This window comes from Salvia miltiorrhiza, chromosome 2 (assembly GCF_028751815.1).
Source record: "Salvia miltiorrhiza cultivar Shanhuang (shh) chromosome 2, IMPLAD_Smil_shh, whole genome shotgun sequence".
NCBI classification, from domain to species: domain Eukaryota; kingdom Viridiplantae; phylum Streptophyta; class Magnoliopsida; order Lamiales; family Lamiaceae; genus Salvia; species Salvia miltiorrhiza.
The window spans coordinates 48,083,925-48,106,711 of record NC_080388.1 but is presented as its reverse complement, the minus strand read 5'-3'; the positions used below and the strand labels follow the sequence as shown (position 1 = coordinate 48,106,711).

Genomic DNA, 22,787 nt, shown 5'->3' with positions numbered 1-22,787 from the left:
GTGGACTTGTTAGGGCGTCGTGTGTGTGACTCTTACTGATATGATCAATTTCATGAATAAATTAAACATACCATTAGAGAAGTCTTGTCATTGGATTCTCTAAAATACTTTGAATTTGTCAATTAATTGGATGTTAATTGGAAGATGAAAGCGCCATTGATCAATGGAGGAAGTTGTGGATATTGTAAGTTTTCACATCGATATTGTGACATTCTGCTTCAATATTATATTAAAAGGGCCGGGGTATATATTATGCAAATCATTTTACACAACTATACTTAATTTGAATGAAATTATTCATAACACTAAGTAATTAGGTATCCATATTAAGAAAGACGACGATCTTCAATACAAAATGTAAATGTACCAGCAAATTAAACACAAATATATTATATATCATTGCAATTTTTGAAACTACATATCATGAACAGTAACCACTAAATTAATACTATAAATAACAGTATGAATATATATAAATATGTGGGTTGTGAAAAATAATAAATTACAGGTAGGTAGAGCAAATGATCTTGATTAGAATGAATTGAAGTCTAATCTTGAAGATTAGGGTGAGTGGGCTGGAGGCGGTATGTGTGTGTGTGAAAAGGTAGGGTTCCGAGGTGCAGATCATCTCCAAAAAATGGGAACTGATTCATCAATGGCTGCTGCTCCACAAGCTTCAGCTCCGTCATCGCCTGCTGCTCATTTTCTATCTCTGCTTCTTTTTGAATCTGATTGCTCATTAGCTAACCCAACCAACAAATTTAATTAACCCCATCACTCACATATATATACATCAATATTCTCAAACAAACTAGTATTTAATTATTAAATCATTTACCCAGTGGTACATTTCTTGATTCTCCTTCTCCATCAGAACTTCCTGGAATCACAACAAAAGTGAAAATTTTAAGTTTTAGTTAAGATATATGATAGCTAATAATATTATTATTATTATATATATATGTACCGTCCTCTTGAGATTTTCCACTTGCTCTTGAATAAGCTGAAACTGATATAAGAAACATATAGAATTATGTTAATTTGGTTAAGCTATATTAAATCTTGGAAGAAAGTAAAAATATGATATTTACTTTTCGAGCTCGAACTTTATTTAGCGAGAGCTCGAGCTGGTGCTCGAGTTGGAGCAGTTCTTCGTAGTGTACGCCGCTCAAGTCATCGCCTTTGTACCTCTGAATTAAGCTCAGCTCAAGATTATGTGTTTCGCTTCTCATTCGGCTCACCTCTTTTATCACTTGATCCTGAATTTTTATTTCAATAATTAATTACTACTATGTAGTATATGTTTACAAAATTTAATTAATTTAGAGTAATTACATCGTATGCGGTTGCTCCGGCGCGGCTGCCATGTTCCGGTATTGAGATGCCTTTGGCCTTTGCATACCTGTCTATCATCTGCTTCATGCTGCAAACACCATTAATAACATATATGTTCAATTCCGCACTCATTAACTATTCAGATTAATTGAGACTAATATTAATTTGTTGTGTTTTTGCTTTCTACATGAGGGAAAATTGCTAGGTTTTGCACATGAAATTACATGAATATAGACTGATTTTACACCAAGATTTCAACTAGATATCAGGTTAATTAATTTAATTTAATAATTTTTATTACTTCATTTTCAAAACTTTTTTTTTCTGTGAAGTACTGGTGCTTAAGAGCAGATCCAAAAAGGAGGAATATATATATATATATATATATATATATATATATATATATATATATATCATAATCAAAGGGCTATACAACAACAATAAATTGTGATGTTCATTCCAAACATGGAATTTGACACTAGATGAATGATGGAATTAGGGTCAATGGGCTGAGGCTGGTCAAAAAAGAAATTGATTACTTCTGTTCACATTCAGAAACACAAGATCTAGAGAGAGAGAGAGCAAGGTTTCTTTTTAAATTTTTTCAAGAAGACCAGCAGCAATATATAGTTTGAAAGCAAAGATGCAAAGAATTGAAAGAATTTCCATGCAACAAATTAATTAAAGGTAGACCTGTGTGGAGGGGTGCAATACTCAGTGAGCTTGCCCTTGGTGGAGAAGACGATGAGTCCGATTTGAGCATCGCAAAGCACAGAGAGCTCGTGAGTCTTCTTCATCAAACCCGATCGACGTTTCGAGAAGGTTACTTGCCTTCTCGTGTTGTTCTCGATTCTCTTCACCTCTATCTTCCCTCTCCCCATTCCAATTCTGCAAATTCCAAACACACCACTATTGGAATATATACTCAACACCACATCCAAACAAAACTATCATCAAATTTTGGTATATATGAAATTGGGAGAATTAAGAGAAAAATAGAGAGGAAACTAACTTTGTTTACCTTGTTCTTGTTTGGTATTTAGGGCTTCAATTCTATCTTTTATAAGCAAAGAGTAAAATGCAGACTCTTCTATCTTCCCTTTTATGTGCTGGGTGTTGAGTGTGTGTCTGCATGCCTATGCACATGCACCTTGTATACATACATAATTAGGATTTATTAATTATAGGCATGCATGCATATCTATTAATCTTTACAAATTAATTTACTAATATTTCAAGAAACACTTTCATACAAAGATGGTCTTTTCACATGATTAAGCCCATCTTTCCTAATTGCCCCTAAACATAAAATATTAACAATATACGTACGATATACATGCATTATGTTTATATACAGTATATATATATACATATACACTAGTGTATAGCATTAATTTAGCTATAATCATATTGAGAAATTAAATAAAATGTCAGACGAATTAATAAAACTTTGCAAGCATACATATGGTGGGTGCTCCATCCCATCGACAATTAATGCATCCCATGATATATGAGCATATATATACACACACATTATTATAAGGCCAAATCACATAAGTCTGGTCAAATTACCATTTGGTCCATAAAGTTTGTGGAAATTACTTTTGTCTCCCCTTTATACATTAGCCAAAATTGAATCACATTTTAGAGTTGTATAAATTAAACTTCAACCAAACTCTACATAATAATGTGTTCGAGTTAACATATACTCCATTCGTCCCGTTAATAATGACTCATTTTCCTTTTTCATCTATCTCATTAATAATAGCTCAATTATCTAAAAAATGAAACCATTTTCTTTCACAAAAATTATGGGTTTCACTTTCATCACTTTTATCCTTTAATTAATCACTCTTTTTCTTAATAGCCATGCATGCTGAACAGTAATAAGCCGTTATTAGTGTGACAGATGGAGTAGTATTTAATATATATCGTTAATTTCGTCAAATCAACATTTCATGACATAAAATCCTAGCTAGGGTTTTGGTTGATATTGATTATTAATTTGTTAGAGAGGATGGGTGATTTGGTAATTTGGGAAGTGAATTATTCAGCTGAAAAAGAAGTAAAAGTTTAATTGGTATAATGGTTGGAAGAAATGTGTCGTGCATTGAGTTAGAGGAAAGGATTGTTGTTGACGTCTAACCACCACTGTCTCTGCGCTACCAAATATTCCTGAATTTTACCATTTTTGGCTCTTCAAGAATAAAGGGACTCAATTAAAGATTTTCCACTTTAGGAAACTGTAAGATTGAGTTGCATGGACCATATATAACTTTATCATAAATAATTAATTCACCAGATATTGTCTAATTCAAATTTCATTCGTTTAAAACTCGAGCTTAATTAATTCATTTCTTGAATTCATTCAATCCCCACGTACGGTCTTATTCGAGCTTGGACAAATTTATGAAATATATATTTAAATTGATACGCATATATTATATCGTCTCCTTAAGAAAATATAATTTGTTGATTCTCAAAGTAAAAGATATAATATATTTACTTATAATTATAATAAAATATTAGGATGTAGTTAACGTAGTTATTATCAGAAACTAAAGTACAAAAGTGTTAGTGGAGTATAAATTAGTAATTTCCGGCTCACAAATTTATTATTAGCTCACGAGTAAATCATATTGATGAGGAGTAATACGTGCAGAGCAGAGAAGTGGTCTTAACCAGAGCAACGGGCTTGTCAGAGGAGCGGGATTCATCAAAGAAATAGACTCTCGCAGAAAAGTCAGAGGAATGAGCCTTACCAGAGGAACGGTCTTCACCAGAGAAGCCATTCTCGCCAGAGAAATGACCTTCGTCCGGGAAATCACCAGAGGAGCGGGAAAATCTCCCGCCTAAGGGCAAATTTACTATTATGACCTCGACCATGCGAGGCGCATGTTTCAAGCACTAAATTTACTATTCTACCCTCAACATGTAATCTATAAATAGCCCTTAGCATGTATCTTGTAAATTTACGCTATCTTTACTCTCAATACTACAGCAGCTTTTTCTCGTGCACTCAGCAATCCCACAATCTTCTCTCATTTTTCTGATCAATTTCTAGGTAAAATCCACGATTCACCGATAATTCACAAAATAAATGATCACCGTTCATTTATGCTTTACCACATATCAACAAGTTTAAGTTTGAATTATTCATATTAATATGCAAAAAACATATCAACAAGTTTAAATTTGAATTATTCATATTAATAGGGTGGTGTTCGGTGTTAATTTGATGAATTATTAGTCTCATAATATGTTATAATAATATATTATTTGATTAAATGGATTCGGTCCGTGACTTAATCTGAAAGCGCAATGCTCGTAGGATTAATCATGGCTTATGAGTCTTGGTCCTCCTCTTATGACAAAATTTTTCTTAAATAATCTTTGACTCAATTAATTTTGAGTAATCTCAAATTAATATAGTCTCGAGTAATCCGAACACGCCCTTAAATGTACTGAGACATACAAGTCTCATGATAATTATTTCCTCCGTTCACAAAAAATGTCATATTGTGGATATTTTTTTTTCAATAAAATGTTAGTGAAATTATGGTCACACTTTAGATGTGAGTGGAGATGTGTGAACTCTACTATTATAAATAAAAGTGACAAATTATTCATGGACAAATTAGATGAAAAATAAAAATTATGACAAATTTTTAGTGGACGATGCTAGAATATATATTTTTCACTAAATTCATTTGTTGGACCATTTTTATAATTAGGCTACCCAATGACGCGCGAGACATCTCTATTTTTTTTTCATGTTCTAATTTTATACTTTATTTACACTTTATGATACTCCCTTCGTCTTAATTAACTTGATCAGTATTTTTTTTTTTTTTTTGGATTGTCCCAGTTAATTTGATCACTTTCTTTATATGGTAAAAATTATTTTCTTTGTTCATCTTTTCATTTTTTTCACCTATCACATTTAACACTAGCTCTTTAAAATTTGTACTGAAAAGAAAGTGATCGACTTAAGTGAGACGGAGAAAGTATCAATGAATAAGCAATGAATAATATTTAATGGAACTCGTTTTATAAAATGACCAGTTGACGCGTACACTTTTCACCAACAATTTTCAAGGATAATATTTATACGAAGCAAAAAAAATATAGGGTAGTGATAAGCTTTCTATTAATATGTATGTTAGACTAGTAATTATTCCACTATCGTTTTTCCGATCGTATAAATAGTAAATATAAAAACTATTAATGCCTTAATGAATTATAGTTACATTATGATAGTCTCATATTTGATGAGCACGTAATTAAATAGTTAATTACGTAGATGATGATTTTCGATAAATGACGAGTACCAGTCTGATTAAAAATAGTTTGGGGAGAACTAAGAAGCAAAGTTTGTCCAATATGCACTGCATAAACTAAAATGACGTACGTAATTCTATTATTATTATAATTATAATTATAAAAAAATTAAAAGATATTAATGTAATTGCAACATATTGACCACGGTGCGAAAATCGAAAATTCAAATGAATACCCTATGAAGTAGCATTTAATTTATGGACTCAAAATTAATAGTTTGGCTCCTTCCACTAAATCCCCGACTTTAAACACGCACACACTATTACTAATAAAGGGACAGGAAAAAGAAGCAAGTATTAATGTCAAAGAGCGGAGAGAGAAAACGAAATTCTTGAACCAAGTCCAAGTGCATCACATTTCTCTAGTAACACGAGCAAACAATTTAATTTCCATATGCTCGTCCACAAAAAAATGTCCCTTCTATTTAAGGTAAATATTATTTTTAAATCCCAAATTATTTATGCATTATCAATTATATTCTTAATTATTGAAAATAATTTTTTAAATCTTGAACTATCAATTTTGTATCAACTAGCATTTGCATCCCGTGCAATGCACGGGAAAACATTTGTAATTTTTATATTTATATAAAATTAATACTAATTCAATTATTATACTTATAAATATAATAAAAATATTAATTTTAATTGAATATTGAAAAAATAAAAAAGAATTCACAATTATAAAATTTGATATTGAAAAACACAAAAAAGTTAAAAAAAATTAAAAATAAAAATTTAATTAAAAAATTAAAAATAAATTTATTCAAAAAAGATGAGAGAGGAGAGAGAAATTTATAAAACTTTAATATTTAAACAAATTTAAATTTTACATTTTAAATCAAATATTTTCATAAAATATATCATATTAAAGCTCTTGTCTTGATCTTTAATTTGATATGTATATTAAATATTTTATAATTAATTGAATTTCACAATTTTGGAAAAGAAATATAACAACAAATGAGAAGTTAAAGAAAATGAAAATAAAAAGGAAAATACATAGTTTAAACATAAATCTTCAATTTTATTATAACTACAAAATTGCAACTCAATTTTGAAATTAATTTGAAATTGATTGCAAATTGGAAACTCCCTTTTTAATATAGTATAGATTGCACTCTTCACCCACTTTTCACCCTTTAAATTTTTAATTAGTAAACCATATAATCACGTTGTTTTATATAATTGATACAACGAGATCGTGGCATCCAGCAAGTCACGTCAAATTTTTCGAGCCCAAAAAATGGACGAATGGTACAATTGATACAAAATTGATAGTTCAAGGTCTAAAAATCATTTTCACTAGTTTAGGATATAACTGATAATGCGGAAATAGTTTGAAGTTTAAAGTAATATTTACCCTTTTATTTATAGAAGAGCTGATTTTGGGTACAATCAATTATAACGTATAATTGGATTGCACGCTAACCCGCATCCTGATCTGAATCTATATTCCAATCAGAACAATGTAAATGACAATATTCGATTATACAAATGATACAACCTGTAATTGATACTATTCGGTTATACAAATCACATTGCGTATAAATGACACTATAATATTGTAAATGACACTGTATATAATTGACATTATTCGATTATACAAGTGACACTATCTATAATTGACACTATTCGGTTATAGAAATGACACTATAATATTGTAAATGACACTGTATATAATTGACATTATTCGATTATACAAGTGACACTATCTATAATTGACACTATTCGGTTATAGAAATGACACTATAATAGTTTAAAATGTCATAGTGTCATTTGTATAACCGAATAGTGTCATTTATACGCAGTGTCATTTGTATAATTTAATATTGTCAATTATACACAATGTTATCTATACTATATTAAAACAGCAGTTTTCAATTAGAAATTGATTTCAAATCAATTTGAATGGCAATTTTGATAATACTTTTAATATGAAGGTTAAAAAAAAATATTAACGCCACTAACTTTGAGTCCACAAACTTTTGACCACGTAGGAGCAGTTACAATTTACAAAATTTAAATTTTAAAAAAACTTCAGTGAAGCATCAAAGAGAAGTCACGGCAGTAAATTCGAAAAATCAAGAACTGAATCAAGAGCAGTCACGACTAAATTAATCACATAAAGGAGGCGAGAATCGAGAGCAAGGAGATCAGATCAGAAATAAAGAACTCAATCGACGCAGAAAAACAACGATAAGGTTCTATGAAAGGGAAAAAACATCTTCTTCATGGTATGTGCTTCAACCTTCTTCTGTAAAAGATAGAAAACTTATCTGTGATAATTTTCATCGAAGTTGCAACTTTCGATCTGAATTCCAGGGATTCAAACTGAAAGCAAAATAGAATTAAATTTAAAAAAATGCTAAAAGTATAAAGTTAAGAAGTAGAAAAACTTATCTGTTGTTTTCGGTCTTATTCACAGATCTATTATAGATCTCGATTTGATACATAGATCTACAACTGATATGGTAGATTAGTGTTGTATATAGACTGCAAGTGTTTTTCTTTCGATCATGAGAGCCTTCTATGGTGACCCGCCTCCTGACTACGAAGCTCCGCATCTGATTCCCTTCTATGTGTACTCCTTGAAGTCACTTGGCAGAATTGTCAAGTAAACTCCACCATATGTTCAAATAAAAGAAAAAATTCGAATGTCAGCATAAGTGTTTTATAAACATAACAGAAAGCTTGAATGAAAAATGTAGAAATTGTGAAAAAATTTAAACCTTGAATTTATTGTAAAGATTTTGTTAAATCACAAAGTCTGAAGCGAAAATTAAAAATAGAGACGCCCGTATAAGCCCCCATCGTTCAATCCCTCATTAACCTACCCTCGATTGGGTTCGTGCCCGAGTCCCCGATGAATGTTCTGGTGTTCCAAACCATGAGCTGTACTTGAAGGTGGGAACTCCTGTTATGTTGTTGAGAAACATTGACCATGCAAATGGATTATGTAATGGCACCCGATTAATGATTACAAGACTTGGTAACCATGTTTTGGAAGCAAAGATCTTGACAGGAGATAATGTAGAAGAAAGAGTATTGATTCCAAGAATGACGCTCACTCCGGCAGATCCAAGATTGCCTTTTAAGTTCCAGCGGCGTCAATTTCCTCTAATTGTTTCGTACGCAATGACTATCAACAAAAGTCAAGGCCAATCTCTTTCTCATGTTGGCTTTTTTTTGCCAAAACCTGTTTTTACACATGGTCAGTTGTACGTTGCTATTTCGAGAGTTCGTAGTCGTAGTGGTTTGAAAATCTTCATTTCTGATGAGGATAGTGGTGACGGTACGACTACTACCAATGTTGTATACAAAGAAGTCTTTCAGAATTTATAAAATTCAGATGCAATATTTATATAATAGTATTTTTTTTATGCATTAATATTTATATGAAAATGAAAGAATTGGGGACACCAAGCAGTGCGACCTCCTGTGTGTGAACAGTGAGGTCCCGGTTCGAACCCTACTACTCCCCCTCCCCAACTCCCCCAAGTTAAAAAAAAATATTTATATGAAAATACTCCACAAAATATAAAATATGGTAAACTTCGTAACTATTGTGAAAACTACACATTTTATCATATACAAATATTTTATTTATAAACAAGTTTATATATTTATATTTACTTAAATATTTATAACTATTATAATTAATTTAATATTTATAACATATATACAAAATTATTTCCGTGCATCGCACGGGGGCAAATACTAGTTTGTATAATTGAATAGTGTCAATTATAGGCAATGTCATTTGTATAACCGAATATTAACATTTACACGATTTGGGTTATGATACGGGTTCGGGTCAGGATGCAGGCTAGGGTGCAATTTGATTGTACAATACAACCGATTGTACCCAAATTTTTGTGTTTATAGAATTAAAATCTATATAATTTTACTTATATTTAAAGTGAAATTTTTATTTCATTAATAACTTCACTTGAATTTTATTAAAACGCGGACGTTCACAATATGCCAAATGAGAGAGTATATATATATATATGTATCACCTATCTATTCTATTAGAGGGCAATTGCGAGCCCAATATGAAGTGATCGGCTGTACATAATCTCAAAAAATTAGACTCTTGAAAATATATAGATTCATATAAATACCATATGTATATAAATATTGAAGTGTCTAGTATAGCTCAGTGGAGAAGGTCTTTTCCTAATTTCTCTTGATTTAGGATCAATTCCCTTTAACAATGCTTTTTGTTTGCCCATTTTTGCTTTTATTAGTTACTAGCAGAGATTACGTGGATTCGCACATAAAAAAAATTATTTTAATGAATAAATTGTTATGAATATAAATGTATATTTTATTTTATTTTATAGCAATATTTATCATTTTAATGTATATTTTGAACCAATTATTGATTAATTTTTTAGAATTATAATGTTATAGAACTCATAAAATTAAAATTTAATTCTATTTAATTAAACATCACCTAATTTTTTCTTCATATTTATTTTATAGGTTTCATCTTTACATAATTAATTTTAATTCCAAAGATTCTAGCAAAATTAAACTTCTAAAAAATTATTAATTCTTTGTATTTTAATTCTAAATTATTAAAATTATACTCCCTCCGTCCACGAAAGAACTTTCTATCTTTCCTTTTTGGGACGTCCACAAAAGAACTTCCTACCTATTTTTGGATTATACCCCACCACTTATAATCCTCTTACTTTTCACTTTTCACAACTCTCAATATTAATTATAATACCTTTTCACCACTCACAATACACTCAACTACCTTTTATCTACTCTCAATACACTCAACAATATTTTTTCTTAAAACTCGTGTCACTCCCTCCTAGGAAGTTCTTTCATGGACGGAGGGAGTATAATATAATACTAAAAAATAGTACTCCCTCCGTCCACGAAATAAACTCCTACTTGCCCTTAAATATTTGTCCACGAAATAAACTCCTACTCTGCTTTTTGGGCAATTATACCCTCCCTTGCTTTTAAATTTACTACACTTTTATCTATTGGGCCCACTTTATTTCACCATTAATTATGTAATTAGTCTCCCCTAAACTAAATATTGTTGTTGTTATTATTATTATTATTATTATTATTATTATTATTATTATTATTATTATTATTATTATTATTATTATTATTATTATTATTATTATTGTTGTTGTTGTTGTTGTTGTTGTTATTATTATTGTTGCTGTTTTTGTTATTATTATTATTATTATTATTATTATTATTATTATTATTATTATTATTATTATTATTATTATTATTATCATTATTATTATTATTATTATTATTATTATTATTATTATTATTATTATTATTATTATCCTTATTATTATTATTATTATTATTATTATTATTATTATTATTATTATCCTTATCCTTATTATTATTAGTATTATTATTATTATCCTTATTATTATTATTATTATTATCCTTATTATTATTATTATTATTATTATTATTATCCTTATCCTTATTATTATTAGTATTATTATTATTATCCTTATTATTATTATTATTATTATTATCCTTATATTATTATTATTATTATTATTATTATCCTTATCCTTATTATTATTATTATTATTATTATTATTATTATTATCCTTATTATTATTATTGTTATTGTTAATATTGTTTTTATTATTATTATTATTATTATTATTATTATTATTATTATTATTATTATTATTGTTATTATTGTTATTATTCTTATTATTGTTATTATTCTTATTATTATTATTATTATTATTATTATTGTTATTATTATTTTTATTATTGTTGTTGTTATTATTATTATTATTATTATTATTATTATTATTATTATTATTATTATTATTATTGTTGTTGTTGTTGTTGTTGTTATTATTATTATCAAATTGCTAGTTAAAGATTAGTAAAAGTAATAACAATACATAAACACTACCCTTTTAGTCTTTTACACCACCTTTACACCACTTTTTTCAGCTTTCTTAGTCTCCGTGCCGAACCCCAACTGGGAGTTTATTTCGTGGACGGAGGGAGTAACTTATATGATGAAGAGTCCTAATGGATACTACTCCCTCCGTCCGCCAAGATTATGGCAATTTGCTTGGGCACGTGATTTAATAAAATTGGTGATGATTTTGATGTAGTGGAGAAAGGGTCCCACCACTTTATGAGATGAGTGGTTGAGATTGAATTTTGAGTGGTTTTTTTTTATAAATAAAGAGTGTTAGTAAGGATAAAATATTAAAGAGGATGGTGAGACCATTGCCATAAAAGGAAACTGACATAATCTTGGCGGACGCCCGATATAGTAATTGTGACATAATCTTGGCGGACGGAGGGAGTACTACTTAAATAACTATTAAAATATAAAGGATAAACCATGATATACTTATAGATATATTATATGTATAATATATTAAATTACACAATTGACCTTAAATTAAGTACTATATATATAAGGGTTCTCTAAAAAAAAGTATATATATGAGGGATATAATAGGCAAATAAAATTTTGTAAAATAAAGCTCTTTTATAATAGGTATAGATTTATGAAATAAGAATTGCTTGACTTTTATACAATATCAATTGTCAAACTAAATTTATAATCTGTATCATCTTCTATTTTCTAACTTGTCTTGAATTGCTTTCTCTCAAACTCAATCCATCATACCCAAGCTTCTCTTCTCTTTTTACATTGTCAATGTCAAATCAAACGTATATCTCTCATCTTCTCTTTTCTAAGTTTTCTTTATTGATCTCTCAAGTCTAGACTCTACATTATGGTAGTTCCTTTAAAATTTTCAATTATATTTTATACTTAGTTTTTTGTTTTCATTAATTATTGTTAATAGTTTTAATTTATATCATTTTTATTTTGTATTTAGATTATACTTCCTCCATCCACCAAAAATAGTCCTAAAAGTGGACGGCACGAGTTTTAATAAAATAGTTATTGTATTGTGAGTGGAGAAAGAGGCTCACTTAAAAGTAATGTTTATAATGATAATTAATTGTATTGTGAGTGGAGAATGTAGTCCACCATATGATAGATAATTTCCAAAAATTGAAATGAATTAATTTTTGTGGACATCCCAAAATGACAAAAATAGACTATTTTTTGTGAACGGATGGAGTACGTGTTAATTTGTCAACATACCAAGACACTTGTGTTCATATGAGATTACCGGTACAAGTACAATCTTTTCTCTCTAAATTCTTATATATTTAGTTATACTCCCTCCGTCCCATAATAAGTGGCCACATTTCCTTTTTCGTCTGTCCCACTATAAATGGCTACTTTCTAAAAATGGAAATAATTTAACTTAATTAAGATCATTAATTAAGTTACTAATTAAACCCTAAATTATATTTAAAATCAACATATACACCTATCGTCTATCACACTATAAGCAGCCGCCCCTCTCTTCTTCTCCGGCGGGATGCCACCCCCATCGCCGCCGCCGCCGCCTCTCGCCTCTCCGGCCGTCGCCGCCTCTCTCCCTCTCTCTCTCTCGTTACAGATCTCGCGAAGCTCGCCGCCTCTCTCTTCTTCTCCGGTCGTGCGCCGATTTGGGGGATTCGAAGCTCGCCGCCTCTCTCTTCTTCTCCGGTCGTGCGCTGATTTGGGGGATTCGAAGCTCGCCGCCTCTCTCTTCTTCTCCGGTCGTGCGCCGATTTGGGGGATTCGAAGCTCGCCGCCTCTCTCTTCTTCTCCGGTCGTGCGCCGATTTGGGGGATTCGAAGCTCGCCGCCTCTCTCTTCTTCTCCGGTCGTGCGCTGATTTGGGGGATTCGAAGCTCGCTGCCTCTCTCTTCTTCTCCGGTCGTGTGCCGATTTGAGGTCGTCGTCCTCCCTCTCTCCCTCTATTCTCTTTCAGATCTGGTTTTTGATTTCTGGTGGTGGTGGTTGTTGGCAGAGGAGAGGGGATTTCTGGTTGTTTCTGGTTGTTGCTGGTGGTGGTGGTGGTGATTTGGTGGTTGTTGCTGGTGGTGGTGGTGGTGATTTCTGGTTGTTGTCGCCAGAGGAGGGGGCGCGGCCGCGGCTTGGCGCGGCGAGGAGAGGCGAGAGATAAGGGAGAGGGAGAGAGGTCGACGGTGAAAGGAGAGAGGGGAGGCAGAGCTGCCGGCCTCCGGCGACGGCTCGGCCGTCCAGTGGCGGCGGCAGGAAGAACTAGGGAGGGAGAGAGTGAAAAGAGGAAGAAATTATTTTAATTAACTCAATAATTTTGATGGGCCCCATTCAATTAAAACATAACACTCCATTTCTTAATCTCCGTGCCGAAAAGAATGTGGCCACTTATTATGGGACGGAGGGAGTAGTATTTTATATCTTTACTTTGCTTAGTTGTGCACTTGAAACTTATAATTAAGCTTAATATGATTAGAAAACATCAATTTGAATATGAAAAATGCACTAAAAAAAAGTAAAACAATTGATCCAATCTTAGAAGGGTGATATAAAAATATTTTTTTGGAAGAAATTGATGATGGAAGTGTTGTTAATGATTTTATTTCAAAACTTGCAAGCAGGGCAACATTTTTTAAGTTATTGACTTAATTTTTTATATGTTTATTATGCAATTTGACATAAAGATACTACTTAACCAAATACTATTAATTTATAATTTTTTTCTCAACTAAATATAGAGGGCCTAAATTTAAGAATTCGGAGCCTACATTCTCTTTAGCCCCTCCCCTAATTCTATCACATTAGAATACATTACATTTATGGCCCTATCTATGGGACAATTGCAATAATAGTAATCTGAGCTTTAAAATACGCAAAAGAATCTTTATCTATCCACAGGCTTGGCCTGCAATGTCATACTTGTTATTCTTTGTTCAAAGTAAATATATTGCTTGTTAATTCATACACATATCACAGCGAATGTTTGAAGGTAGGAATTTTGGTGTACAACTATTGAAGCCCACATGCACATATGGGCAATTATCAAGACAAATCCAGCAACTACTTTTAACCAATTTATTAAAAGTACTTCAGAGTTCACACAGATTTAAACCAATTTATCCAAATAATTTGGAGCATATATCTGTATTGAAAATTAAAATGAAAATGGTCTATACAGTGAGCTATAGTTGGAGTAAAGACCACAGAGTGGATGTCAGCGCCTCTTAATGTGACCTAATTTAATCCTAATCTAGTAAGGGTGAATCATTTTCAATAAACAATAATTACAAAACTACACTTCAATAACCTACAACAGGAAACGGAACATTAAGCAAGAAAGTTAAGACATGTATCTGTGATTCAAAACCGTTTAATTGAGGCATCGCGTTGTCAACTATGGTTATCAGATCCAGACTGCGCACCTGGCTGAAGGTTCAATTTAGGAGGAACAGTGATGTGCTTATGGTGTTTGGTCTTTTCCTCTGCCTCGGGAGCCTTCTCAATGCGGAGCTGAGCTTCAGCTGCATCTATATTTTGCTTCTTTTTTACTTTCTTTTTAAGTAGTACCTCCACTGGCACGGCATCAGTTGGATTGCTGTTGGGGCTAGCCTTCACTCTCTCTTGCTTCGGCTTGTCTACATTAGGGACACTTGCAACAGGAAATGGTACATAAGGTTCGGGTAGAGATACAGCGGCACTATGGACTAGCTTAGTCAGCAATGGTGAAGCATGGTCACGGGACTCCAACAAAATTTTCTCATGAAAATGCATTGCCGGACTAACAACACTACCTTCCCTTCGGATAGTATCCTCCAATTTTTGTGCTAAGACCTTCTTCCTCTTAACCTTTTCTTGATTCTGAAAGAAAAATTTAGTGGTAAATAAAAGGAACCTGTACAAGACTCCATCAGAAACCTGGAAGGAACATTCAAGAGTTCTTGAGGCACAACAGATATCCTAACTATCATAAACAAAATAATGGATGATTGAAGTACCATCAACACTATAGAAAAGCCATGGCAGATTGCACAAGTCCAATGCCTCATAAATGCTTTGCGTACGATCATAGTTATCAACTATTTATAAAATAGTTATTGGACTATTAAGGAAACTGCTAATCATATAAAACATGCCAAGAATTAGTTTATCTGATGCCCAACCTCAACCAAGATTAAATAACACTATAAACCATACTGCTATAGTGATCCCCATGGCCCATACATAATTTTAGTGATCACAAAAGGTTGTCCAAATAACACAGGTAAATTGTGCAATATGAGTTCAGAATATATTGCTCCTGTCCTGACTCAATATATACACAAGTACGCATTTGAGCACATTCTTATAGTTTAAGGGGGCATTTGGTTTGATGAGATTGATAGGATACAGTAGGATTGGAGGATGATTAAATATCAACCACCCTTTGGGGTAATAAATAATCATCCAATTGGATGATTAGAGTGCGGGCCGAGTGATCCATGCAAACCAAACATTTGATTAAGTTGGATAATTTTATCAATCATGCCTTATCAAGTTATCACCCAAACCAAATGTCTCCTAAGTATGCAGAGCATTGAGCGAAACTTCAGATTTCATTCTTGAAAAACAGAAAGAATTCAAGTAGAATGAGCAAAAGATACACATACCCTCTGTCGGCCACCAAATGCCCTCCTTCTATCTTTTGCTTTATGTATTGCACGTTTAATTCCATCAGTGTCCATGACTCCACCAGGCCATAATGCTGTAAGCTGCAACAGGAAATGCAAACATCATATTTTCTCTTGCATAGCCCTTATGAAATTGAATGATACTTGATAACCACAATAGTTGTTGATTCTATAATCAGACAAAGAAGAGTGAAGAGGATCAATACATTAAAGAAATCATGTCCTGTGTGTGTGTAATATAATAGGTGAAATCATGTCCTCCATCCATTCAACCTGTCTTGAGTATTATCATGAATGACCCAAAGCACATGGCTAGGTCTTCTGTTAGTATGCTAGTATAACATTCCCTGCTGACTTAGGCAGCCGCAGCAGTATCTACCATAGAATCTCACACTACAATGTGTGAGATCCTTGAACAAAGCCTAATTGTGGAAAATGAAAACCTTCCTTCCGTCCCTGTTAGAGAAAAGAATAGCCCCATGGCAGTACTCACAGCAGCATTGCCGTAAGTGAACCAGGAAAAAGTCCTCATACTTTGATTGACTTATATAAGAATTTTTCACCAAGGAAATTCTTCTAAATCCAATCCAGGAGCAGTCTACAACTTCCGATATATGATAATGCATGCATTTTACCTGTTCCAGTTTAGAATAATACACGTTATGCTGATTACCTCTTCATAAAGTCTTCTCACAGGAGGGCCTGAATCTTCTTCTAGTCTCTGAATTAAAAAAGTTATAGCAGGCAGAAATATAAATGTACTTAGGAGGATACTCTATCAAGAAATATGAAAATCTGATATATTACCTCAACATAAAGGTCATACAAGTCACAAATCTTGTTCTCCAGTGCATCGTCCATGCTGTATTTTCTTTTCAAGGCTTCTTTTTCTTCATGACTAATTTCTTGAAAATCATCCATAGCAGTTTGTTGCTGAACCTACAAAGTAGATCACATATCTGTTAATATAAAAATTGGTATCAATATTCAGCACCAGATCCCTCGGTACATGGTGGTGGAGGTAGGGTTGTGTGTGATATAACGCATTCCAATAGGAAAAATCACTTATGAGCAAACTTTATCTGCTTTATCATATGGGTTAAATGGTAAAATCATAATTTTCAATGCTAACAATCTATGCACAACTATTGCAATTAGAGCATACAAGTAAAACGAATACTTTGGATTTCACATATTGCACCCGCTGCCTAACCATCTCAGCAACTTCTTGTTTTGTCTTCTGCAAACGATCATCCTTCTCTTTCCTAGCCGACAATCCCAAATTAGCCATCACTCTAAGATTTCTCTGATAAAAAGAATACTTTATTAGCTTGGGTATAGTAAACACAAAATGTTTCAACATGTTGCATTCAGCTAGCTGCTGATATAATAATCAAGTTCAGAATAAGAAGGGACAAATAAGGTTCATGAAGGTCATTACTAAATCATAAATACAACCCATCACAGCATTCCCCAGTCCATCAAACCCAACACAGGCACCATTAAGGAGGGAAAATAAAGAAAGATAAAGAGGGGGGGGGGGGGGGTTAACAGCTAACTAGAAGAAAACATTCCAAATTGAGAGAGAGAAAAAACGTAACAGCACTGCTAATCACAGTAGAGTGTTTGCTCACCAAAATAATACTAAAGATACTAACCATGGAAAAATGGAAGGAATGTAGTGAAAAAAAAATAGTAATCCTATTCATATGTTAGTTCCTAATCTCAAACAGGAGATACCTTCAGTGTCCGAAGTTGCATCAAGTGGCCTAAGATGCTCATCAGACGATTGATTACATCCTTTGGTATTTTTCCATAGCTAGCTTGCTGCAGCATCCCAAAAATATAAATGTTTGACATTACAAAGAAATAGAGCTGCACCCTCAAGAAAGCACAAACCAATTAAAGTAATTGATTAAGTGCTGGAGATCAAGATGAACCCATAGCATCTTAAGTACCGCTAATCTAGCAACTTTAGACAGCTTCTGCTTTATTTCAGGTGACAATCTCCTTTTGACTCCCTGAGAAGAACTATCAGGATCCTGTACCTCCGTTGAAGGTGGTCTAGCTGTTATTTCAAACACACAAGAAAAAGTAAGCAATAATGGCATAATATATCACACTAAAAGAAAGAAAACTACCATTGCAGTAGGGTTCGTAAATACATTCTGCAACTATCTTCTCTAACTCTCTAATGGCTTTGTCGAGCACTGTAATTTTTGGTCTAACATTAGATCCTTCTTTTCTTGGAATGTGGGCAACCTTCTGAAAAAGATATGTGTGAAGAGCTCATCAGAGATGATGATGAGCAGAAAGACAAAATGTGAAAAAAAAATAGGGAAGATCAGTACTGCCAATATAAATCTCTAACAGATGTAAGATGCTGAATATCTACTCGAACATTTGAGTTTAAGGACAAAGTAGGAATATGCGTTTAGCAGTCAGCATGTATAGAACATGGCTAAAAAGATGATACATGTGAATTGAATATGGTTTCATCATTCGTGATAAATAAAAGAGAGAAGATACACAATACTGCTTCAAACATCAGTCATTTAAGGGAATCATCATAACCATATAAGAAGAATAGGTCAACTCTTCAAAACAGTGTGCTATTAAGTGTCCCCAATAGTAAGGAATTTATCTATTTCTAAATAAGTAACAGTTACAGATTAAGTCATATACTCATATATATCATGTGGGTAAGGAATTAGATGCTAGAAAACTACTAGTAACTCCCTAGAAAGAATCAAGTCTATGTCACAGTTGTTAGAAAATTATTTGATTACATGATCATGGGCAGCTACTACATGACAAATCATCTTAAACATTTATGTCAATAGAGATAACAAACTCAAGAACAAGCGCAGCACAAAGAATCACGCACCGCTATTTGTGGCAAGTCTCTGCTTGGAGGGATATTAAGGTCAAATCTTTCAACAGGTCCACTTTTATCTTTTTGTTGAATAGATTGGTCCAGCTCCTTAGCATTATTTAGTTTTCCATACTGAGGTTTGCTTACAGGTGAACAACTTGGCCTCTGAGCTGAAGCATCTTGAAGTTCGCTACTGTCCTTCAATTTGTTATTGTGATTCTGTGATGGGAAGACCTTTTGCTGGTCCGCATCCTTGCGCTCTAATGATCCTGTAGGATCCATCACAATCTGATTATCTGCAGTTTTCTTCTTCATTGAACCACCAGCTGCGTCTGCTTGAGAAGCCTCTAGCACATTTGTACTATGCAAGTTGAACTGACTAGTTGTATTTCTTTCAATTGAGGATGATGATTTTCTTCCTTTATTTCCTAATTTGATGTGTTTATTTGGGTTTTGAACATCTTCATTCCCACCTTGAGTTTTTGTCACATCTTTACGTCTCCTTTTCCTTGGCTGTTGTTTAGCAGATGTGGTAGGTTCACTGCACATTTACAGGAAAAAAACCTTAGCCAACTAATAAAAATGAAAAGACAAAAAAATATATATATATATGAAATAAGGTGCTGGTTCCCAATTATTTTGATGACCCAAATTGAATGAAAACCAGCAACAAAAACAGACACTGTGTGCAAGGATCAATATGCAGGATATATAAACTTGACCGACATACTCAAGGATCTTAACAGTAGATCCTAAGGGATAAATATATCCATTCTCATAGAAGGGCAATGTTCGATGTAATCAAAACATTGCATCACTTATGATTAAAAAAAAAGGAAAGGAAAAAGAAAACAAAGCATCATTTGCTTCACATACAGCTCAAACAGTTATTTTTATAATATGCCTATGCATTTCAAAATTGATCATTTCATCTATTCTCAATATAATACAGATCTTACAGGAAAAGTCAGTAAGAGAAGTCTGAAGCAGTTTATACTTTCTACCTCAACCATTAGTGTGAAATAAAAATAAATTTTGATTCTCATTTGATGTCTCCAACTCCATAGTTTACAGCATATGAAAAAGTATTGTGGTTGGTCTTAGAATGGAAGGGTTCTAAGAAAGACAGTATATTGATCTCAGTAAGTAAGTAACATTGTAGTATTGTACAGTACCATATATCCAACCAAGCCTAAATCATCCAATTGCAATATAACACACTATGATATAGTCATAAAAAGACATCAAAGGTAAATTTTAGGAAAACTTACATGCGCTCCAACTTCCCACGGTTAACAAAAAACCCATCATGTTTTATTGATGAGTTATCAACCTGGAAATAATCATCCTGCACAGCCAACAATGCAAGCAACATGCACAACAAAAGCGGAGGTGAGAGGAGGATGGGAGCAGAGCTATATAATATAATTGATAAAAGTGCAGCAATTACCAACTCAGCATCGTCAATAAAGGAATCCTCTGTATCATACTCGTCATCATCTGGCACATCATCAAGAAAAACTTCTTCGTCTTCACTAGTTCCTTCACCCTAAATGTTCCACACGTATAACATGAATTATTTGTGCTAGTGAATACAGAATCACAGCCATATCACCAATCAATAATCTAGGTGTAACAAAGTGTTACATTTGCTAATGTAAACCTTTCTTTGAAGTACACAACAAGAATCTGTCACATATGCACATGAAAGGAAAAGAAAGGAAACAGGTTCCTAATAATTAATAAACTAAATCCACCATATGCATTAAATAACGGGCGCAGGAAGAGTAACAAGAGTGAAAAATCCTAATATTTCATTGCTCGTCTAGTCATGATTAAGCAATAAAATAGAAAGATGTGACAATCCCATGTACATCTTAACCTGTACTACAATGAATTTGGAGCAGCACCCGAAAAACCATACACTGAAACTCAATTCACCAATCCAATCCCCCTCCCCCAACTAAAGAAAAAGCCTAAATTCATCAATCCAACGAAAACATACCGCGTACATTCGCTCGATTTTCTCAATCACGGTGCTCAGACGGTTCGTCCCAGCCTGACCTTGAGCATCCTTCACATCATTCTCCGCCGGCTGCTCCGAAGAGGCCAATGCAGGTGGCGTAGGAGGGGGATGGGGCTGCGGAGCTGGCTGCTGATTGGCCGCTGAGGACGGGCCAGCAGCTCTAGGACCATGCTTATTGGGCTTACTGGAAGTTGTCTCCTTAAGAAGCTTCTTCCACGAAACGATTGTTGTTTCTCCTGGCCGCAGCTCCACCGTGAACCGGAGACGGTCGCCGTGTGATTCGCACGTGGACATTGGTTTTGACCCGGAACACGATTCCGAACCGCCGGCGTCGACCATTAATCCAGAGTTCCACCAACAATTTGCGGGAGCTAGGTTTCCGGAGAATTGAAATTTAGGGGAAAAACCCTAGGAGTGGAGTTGATCAGAGAGAGGGAGATTTTGCGTTGTCTAATTTTTCCCCTTTTCTTTGGTTCCTATTTAACGGTTGCGGACTGCTGTAGTTGAAGCAATTAACTAAGAACTGTAAAAGGCACACATCTTTTGCTAATTTCAGTTAACGCCCAAACTCTTCTTATATTTCTCCAATTTTAGCTTTACACGTAATTTTTAATATTAACATTATTTTATATATAAATTTGAACTTTTTGTAATTTGGCCCAAATTAAAATTCCAGCCATATTTAATCTTACGTGGATGTCGAAATTTTTTTATGTGACATTTTTTTCACGAATTATTGATCAATTAATACATAAATTTTGAATTTTTTGAAATTTGGCCCGAATTCTTGAAGCCATTTAACAAAAGAATTTTTCCCTTTTCTTCTTTGTTTTTGAACCACATTTTCTACTTTTTCACATTTTTCTTTTCTTTTTTTCGGTCATTTTCTTGTTTATTATTTGTATTATTCTCTTTTAACCTATAATAGAACATTAATAATAGGGTAAATATCATGAAAATCCCTGAAGTATAACCACTTTATTAAAAATACCCTAAAACTTTCAAAATGTTCTCTAAACCCTCAAACTATCAGGTTTTTATCAAATATATCCCGCATCTATTTTTCGATCACCAAAAACGTGATGTGGTTCGCCGGATGCCACAATGTAATTTATATTCTATTTTTTTTAAATACAATGGCAAAAACGACGTCGTTCGTACCATATCATTTTAAAAAATCCACTCTGAAATTTAAAATTCACTCATATCGTGTTTGAAATTCACGCTAATATCCTAGAATTAGGGATAAACACGATAGAATATGGTACGAAACGAAGTTGTTTTTTCCATGTCATTTTGAAAAAAATAGAATATAAATTACATTGTGAAATCCGACGAGTCACATCACGTTTTTGGTAACCGAAAAATAGATGCAGAATATATTTGATAAAAACTTGATAGTTCGAGGGTTTAGAGAACATTTCAAAAGTTTCAGGATATTTTTGATAAAGTGGGTATAGTTCAAGGGTTTTCATGATATTTACCCTTAATAATATAATACTCCTTAGGTCACTAGAATTGCAATATACAAATTCAAAAAATAAGGAAAAAAATAATAAGAGAAGTTAAGAAAAATAAATAAGCCTTGCAATTTCAGTTAGGGTTGTATTGAATCGAAGCAAATATATATCATCATA

The 22,787-nt window shown here is 32.8% G+C and overlaps 4 protein-coding genes and 1 long non-coding RNA gene across 15 annotated transcripts; 2 read left to right on the top strand and 3 right to left on the bottom strand.

Annotated features, from left to right (window-relative positions):
- Positions 1–388: 388 nt before the first annotated feature.
- LOC131011833 (MADS-box protein defh21) lies at positions 389–2,613 on the bottom strand. Its single transcript, XM_057939709.1, has 6 exons — positions 2,029–2,613; positions 1,336–1,423; positions 1,092–1,259; positions 968–1,009; positions 839–880; positions 389–743 (listed from the first exon to the last, which is right to left on the bottom strand). The coding sequence occupies exons 1-6, from the start codon at positions 2,214–2,216 to the stop codon at positions 549–551; spliced, it is 723 nt and encodes a 240-aa protein (XP_057795692.1). The 5' UTR covers positions 2,217–2,613; the 3' UTR covers positions 389–548.
- A 5,108-nt stretch (positions 2,614–7,721) lies between these two features.
- On the bottom strand, positions 7,722–8,553 carry LOC131011832 (uncharacterized). The gene is made up of 2 exons (XR_009097123.1): positions 8,408–8,553; positions 7,722–8,297 (listed from the first exon to the last, which is right to left on the bottom strand). It is a non-coding gene; the product is annotated as an uncharacterized LOC131011832 (long non-coding RNA).
- A 2-nt stretch (positions 8,554–8,555) lies between these two features.
- Positions 8,556–9,020, top strand: LOC131011831 (uncharacterized; the record flags this gene model as incomplete). Its single annotated transcript, XM_057939708.1, has 1 exon — positions 8,556–9,020. A coding segment is annotated over one exon (465 nt), but the record flags the coding sequence as incomplete, so codon positions are not given.
- A 3,782-nt stretch (positions 9,021–12,802) lies between these two features.
- On the top strand, positions 12,803–13,787 carry LOC131009638 (uncharacterized). Its single transcript, XM_057937051.1, has 3 exons — positions 12,803–12,807; positions 13,313–13,514; positions 13,591–13,787. The coding sequence occupies exons 1-3, from the start codon at positions 12,803–12,805 to the stop codon at positions 13,744–13,746; spliced, it is 363 nt and encodes a 120-aa protein (XP_057793034.1). The 3' UTR covers positions 13,747–13,787.
- A 910-nt stretch (positions 13,788–14,697) lies between these two features.
- LOC131011830 (ubinuclein-1-like) lies at positions 14,698–21,698 on the bottom strand. 11 transcript variants are annotated; one of them, XM_057939697.1, is made up of 12 exons: positions 21,130–21,698; positions 20,575–20,673; positions 20,396–20,472; positions 19,137–19,665; positions 18,391–18,514; positions 18,208–18,317; positions 17,990–18,076; positions 17,415–17,555; positions 17,057–17,188; positions 16,923–16,970; positions 16,229–16,330; positions 14,698–15,440 (listed from the first exon to the last, which is right to left on the bottom strand). In XM_057939697.1, exons 1-12 carry the CDS (start codon positions 21,487–21,489, stop codon positions 14,973–14,975), a joined length of 2,277 nt encoding a protein of 758 aa, XP_057795680.1. In that variant the 5' UTR covers positions 21,490–21,698; the 3' UTR covers positions 14,698–14,972. The 11 variants fall into 11 exon arrangements, with proteins under 11 accessions (XP_057795680.1, XP_057795683.1, XP_057795681.1 ...); XM_057939700.1 differs by having other exon boundaries at positions 17,430–17,555; positions 18,415–18,514; XM_057939698.1 differs by having other exon boundaries at positions 17,430–17,555; positions 21,130–21,688.
- Between the last annotated feature and the right edge of the window lie 1,089 nt (positions 21,699–22,787).

Bases quoted from the DNA above. Each gene is read 5' to 3' on its own strand.
- LOC131011833 (XM_057939709.1), bottom strand. From the start codon at position 2,216: ATGGGGAGAGGGAAGATAGAGGTGAAGAGAATCGAGAACAACACGAGA. The intron at 1,010-1,091 runs GTAAATATCATA...TTCTTATATCAG, and splicing joins ATAAAGTTCGAGCTCGAAAA to TTTCAGCTTATTCAAGAGCA. The intron at 744-838 runs GTAAATGATTTA...TGGTTGGGTTAG, and splicing joins ATCAAGAAATGTACCACTGG to CTAATGAGCAATCAGATTCA.
- LOC131009638 (XM_057937051.1), top strand. The intron at 13,515-13,590 runs GTCGTCGTCCTC...GGTTGTTGGCAG, and splicing joins CGGTCGTGTGCCGATTTGAG to AGGAGAGGGGATTTCTGGTT.
- LOC131011830 (XM_057939697.1), bottom strand. From the start codon at position 21,489: ATGGTCGACGCCGGCGGTTCGGAATCGTGTTCCGGGTCAAAACCAATG. The intron at 18,515-19,136 runs GTGCGTGATTCT...TATCTTTTTCAG, and splicing joins GAGACTTGCCACAAATAGCG to AAGGTTGCCCACATTCCAAG. The intron at 17,556-17,989 runs GTATCTCCTGTT...TCTTTTTATCAG, and splicing joins TGCAACTTCGGACACTGAAG to AGAAATCTTAGAGTGATGGC.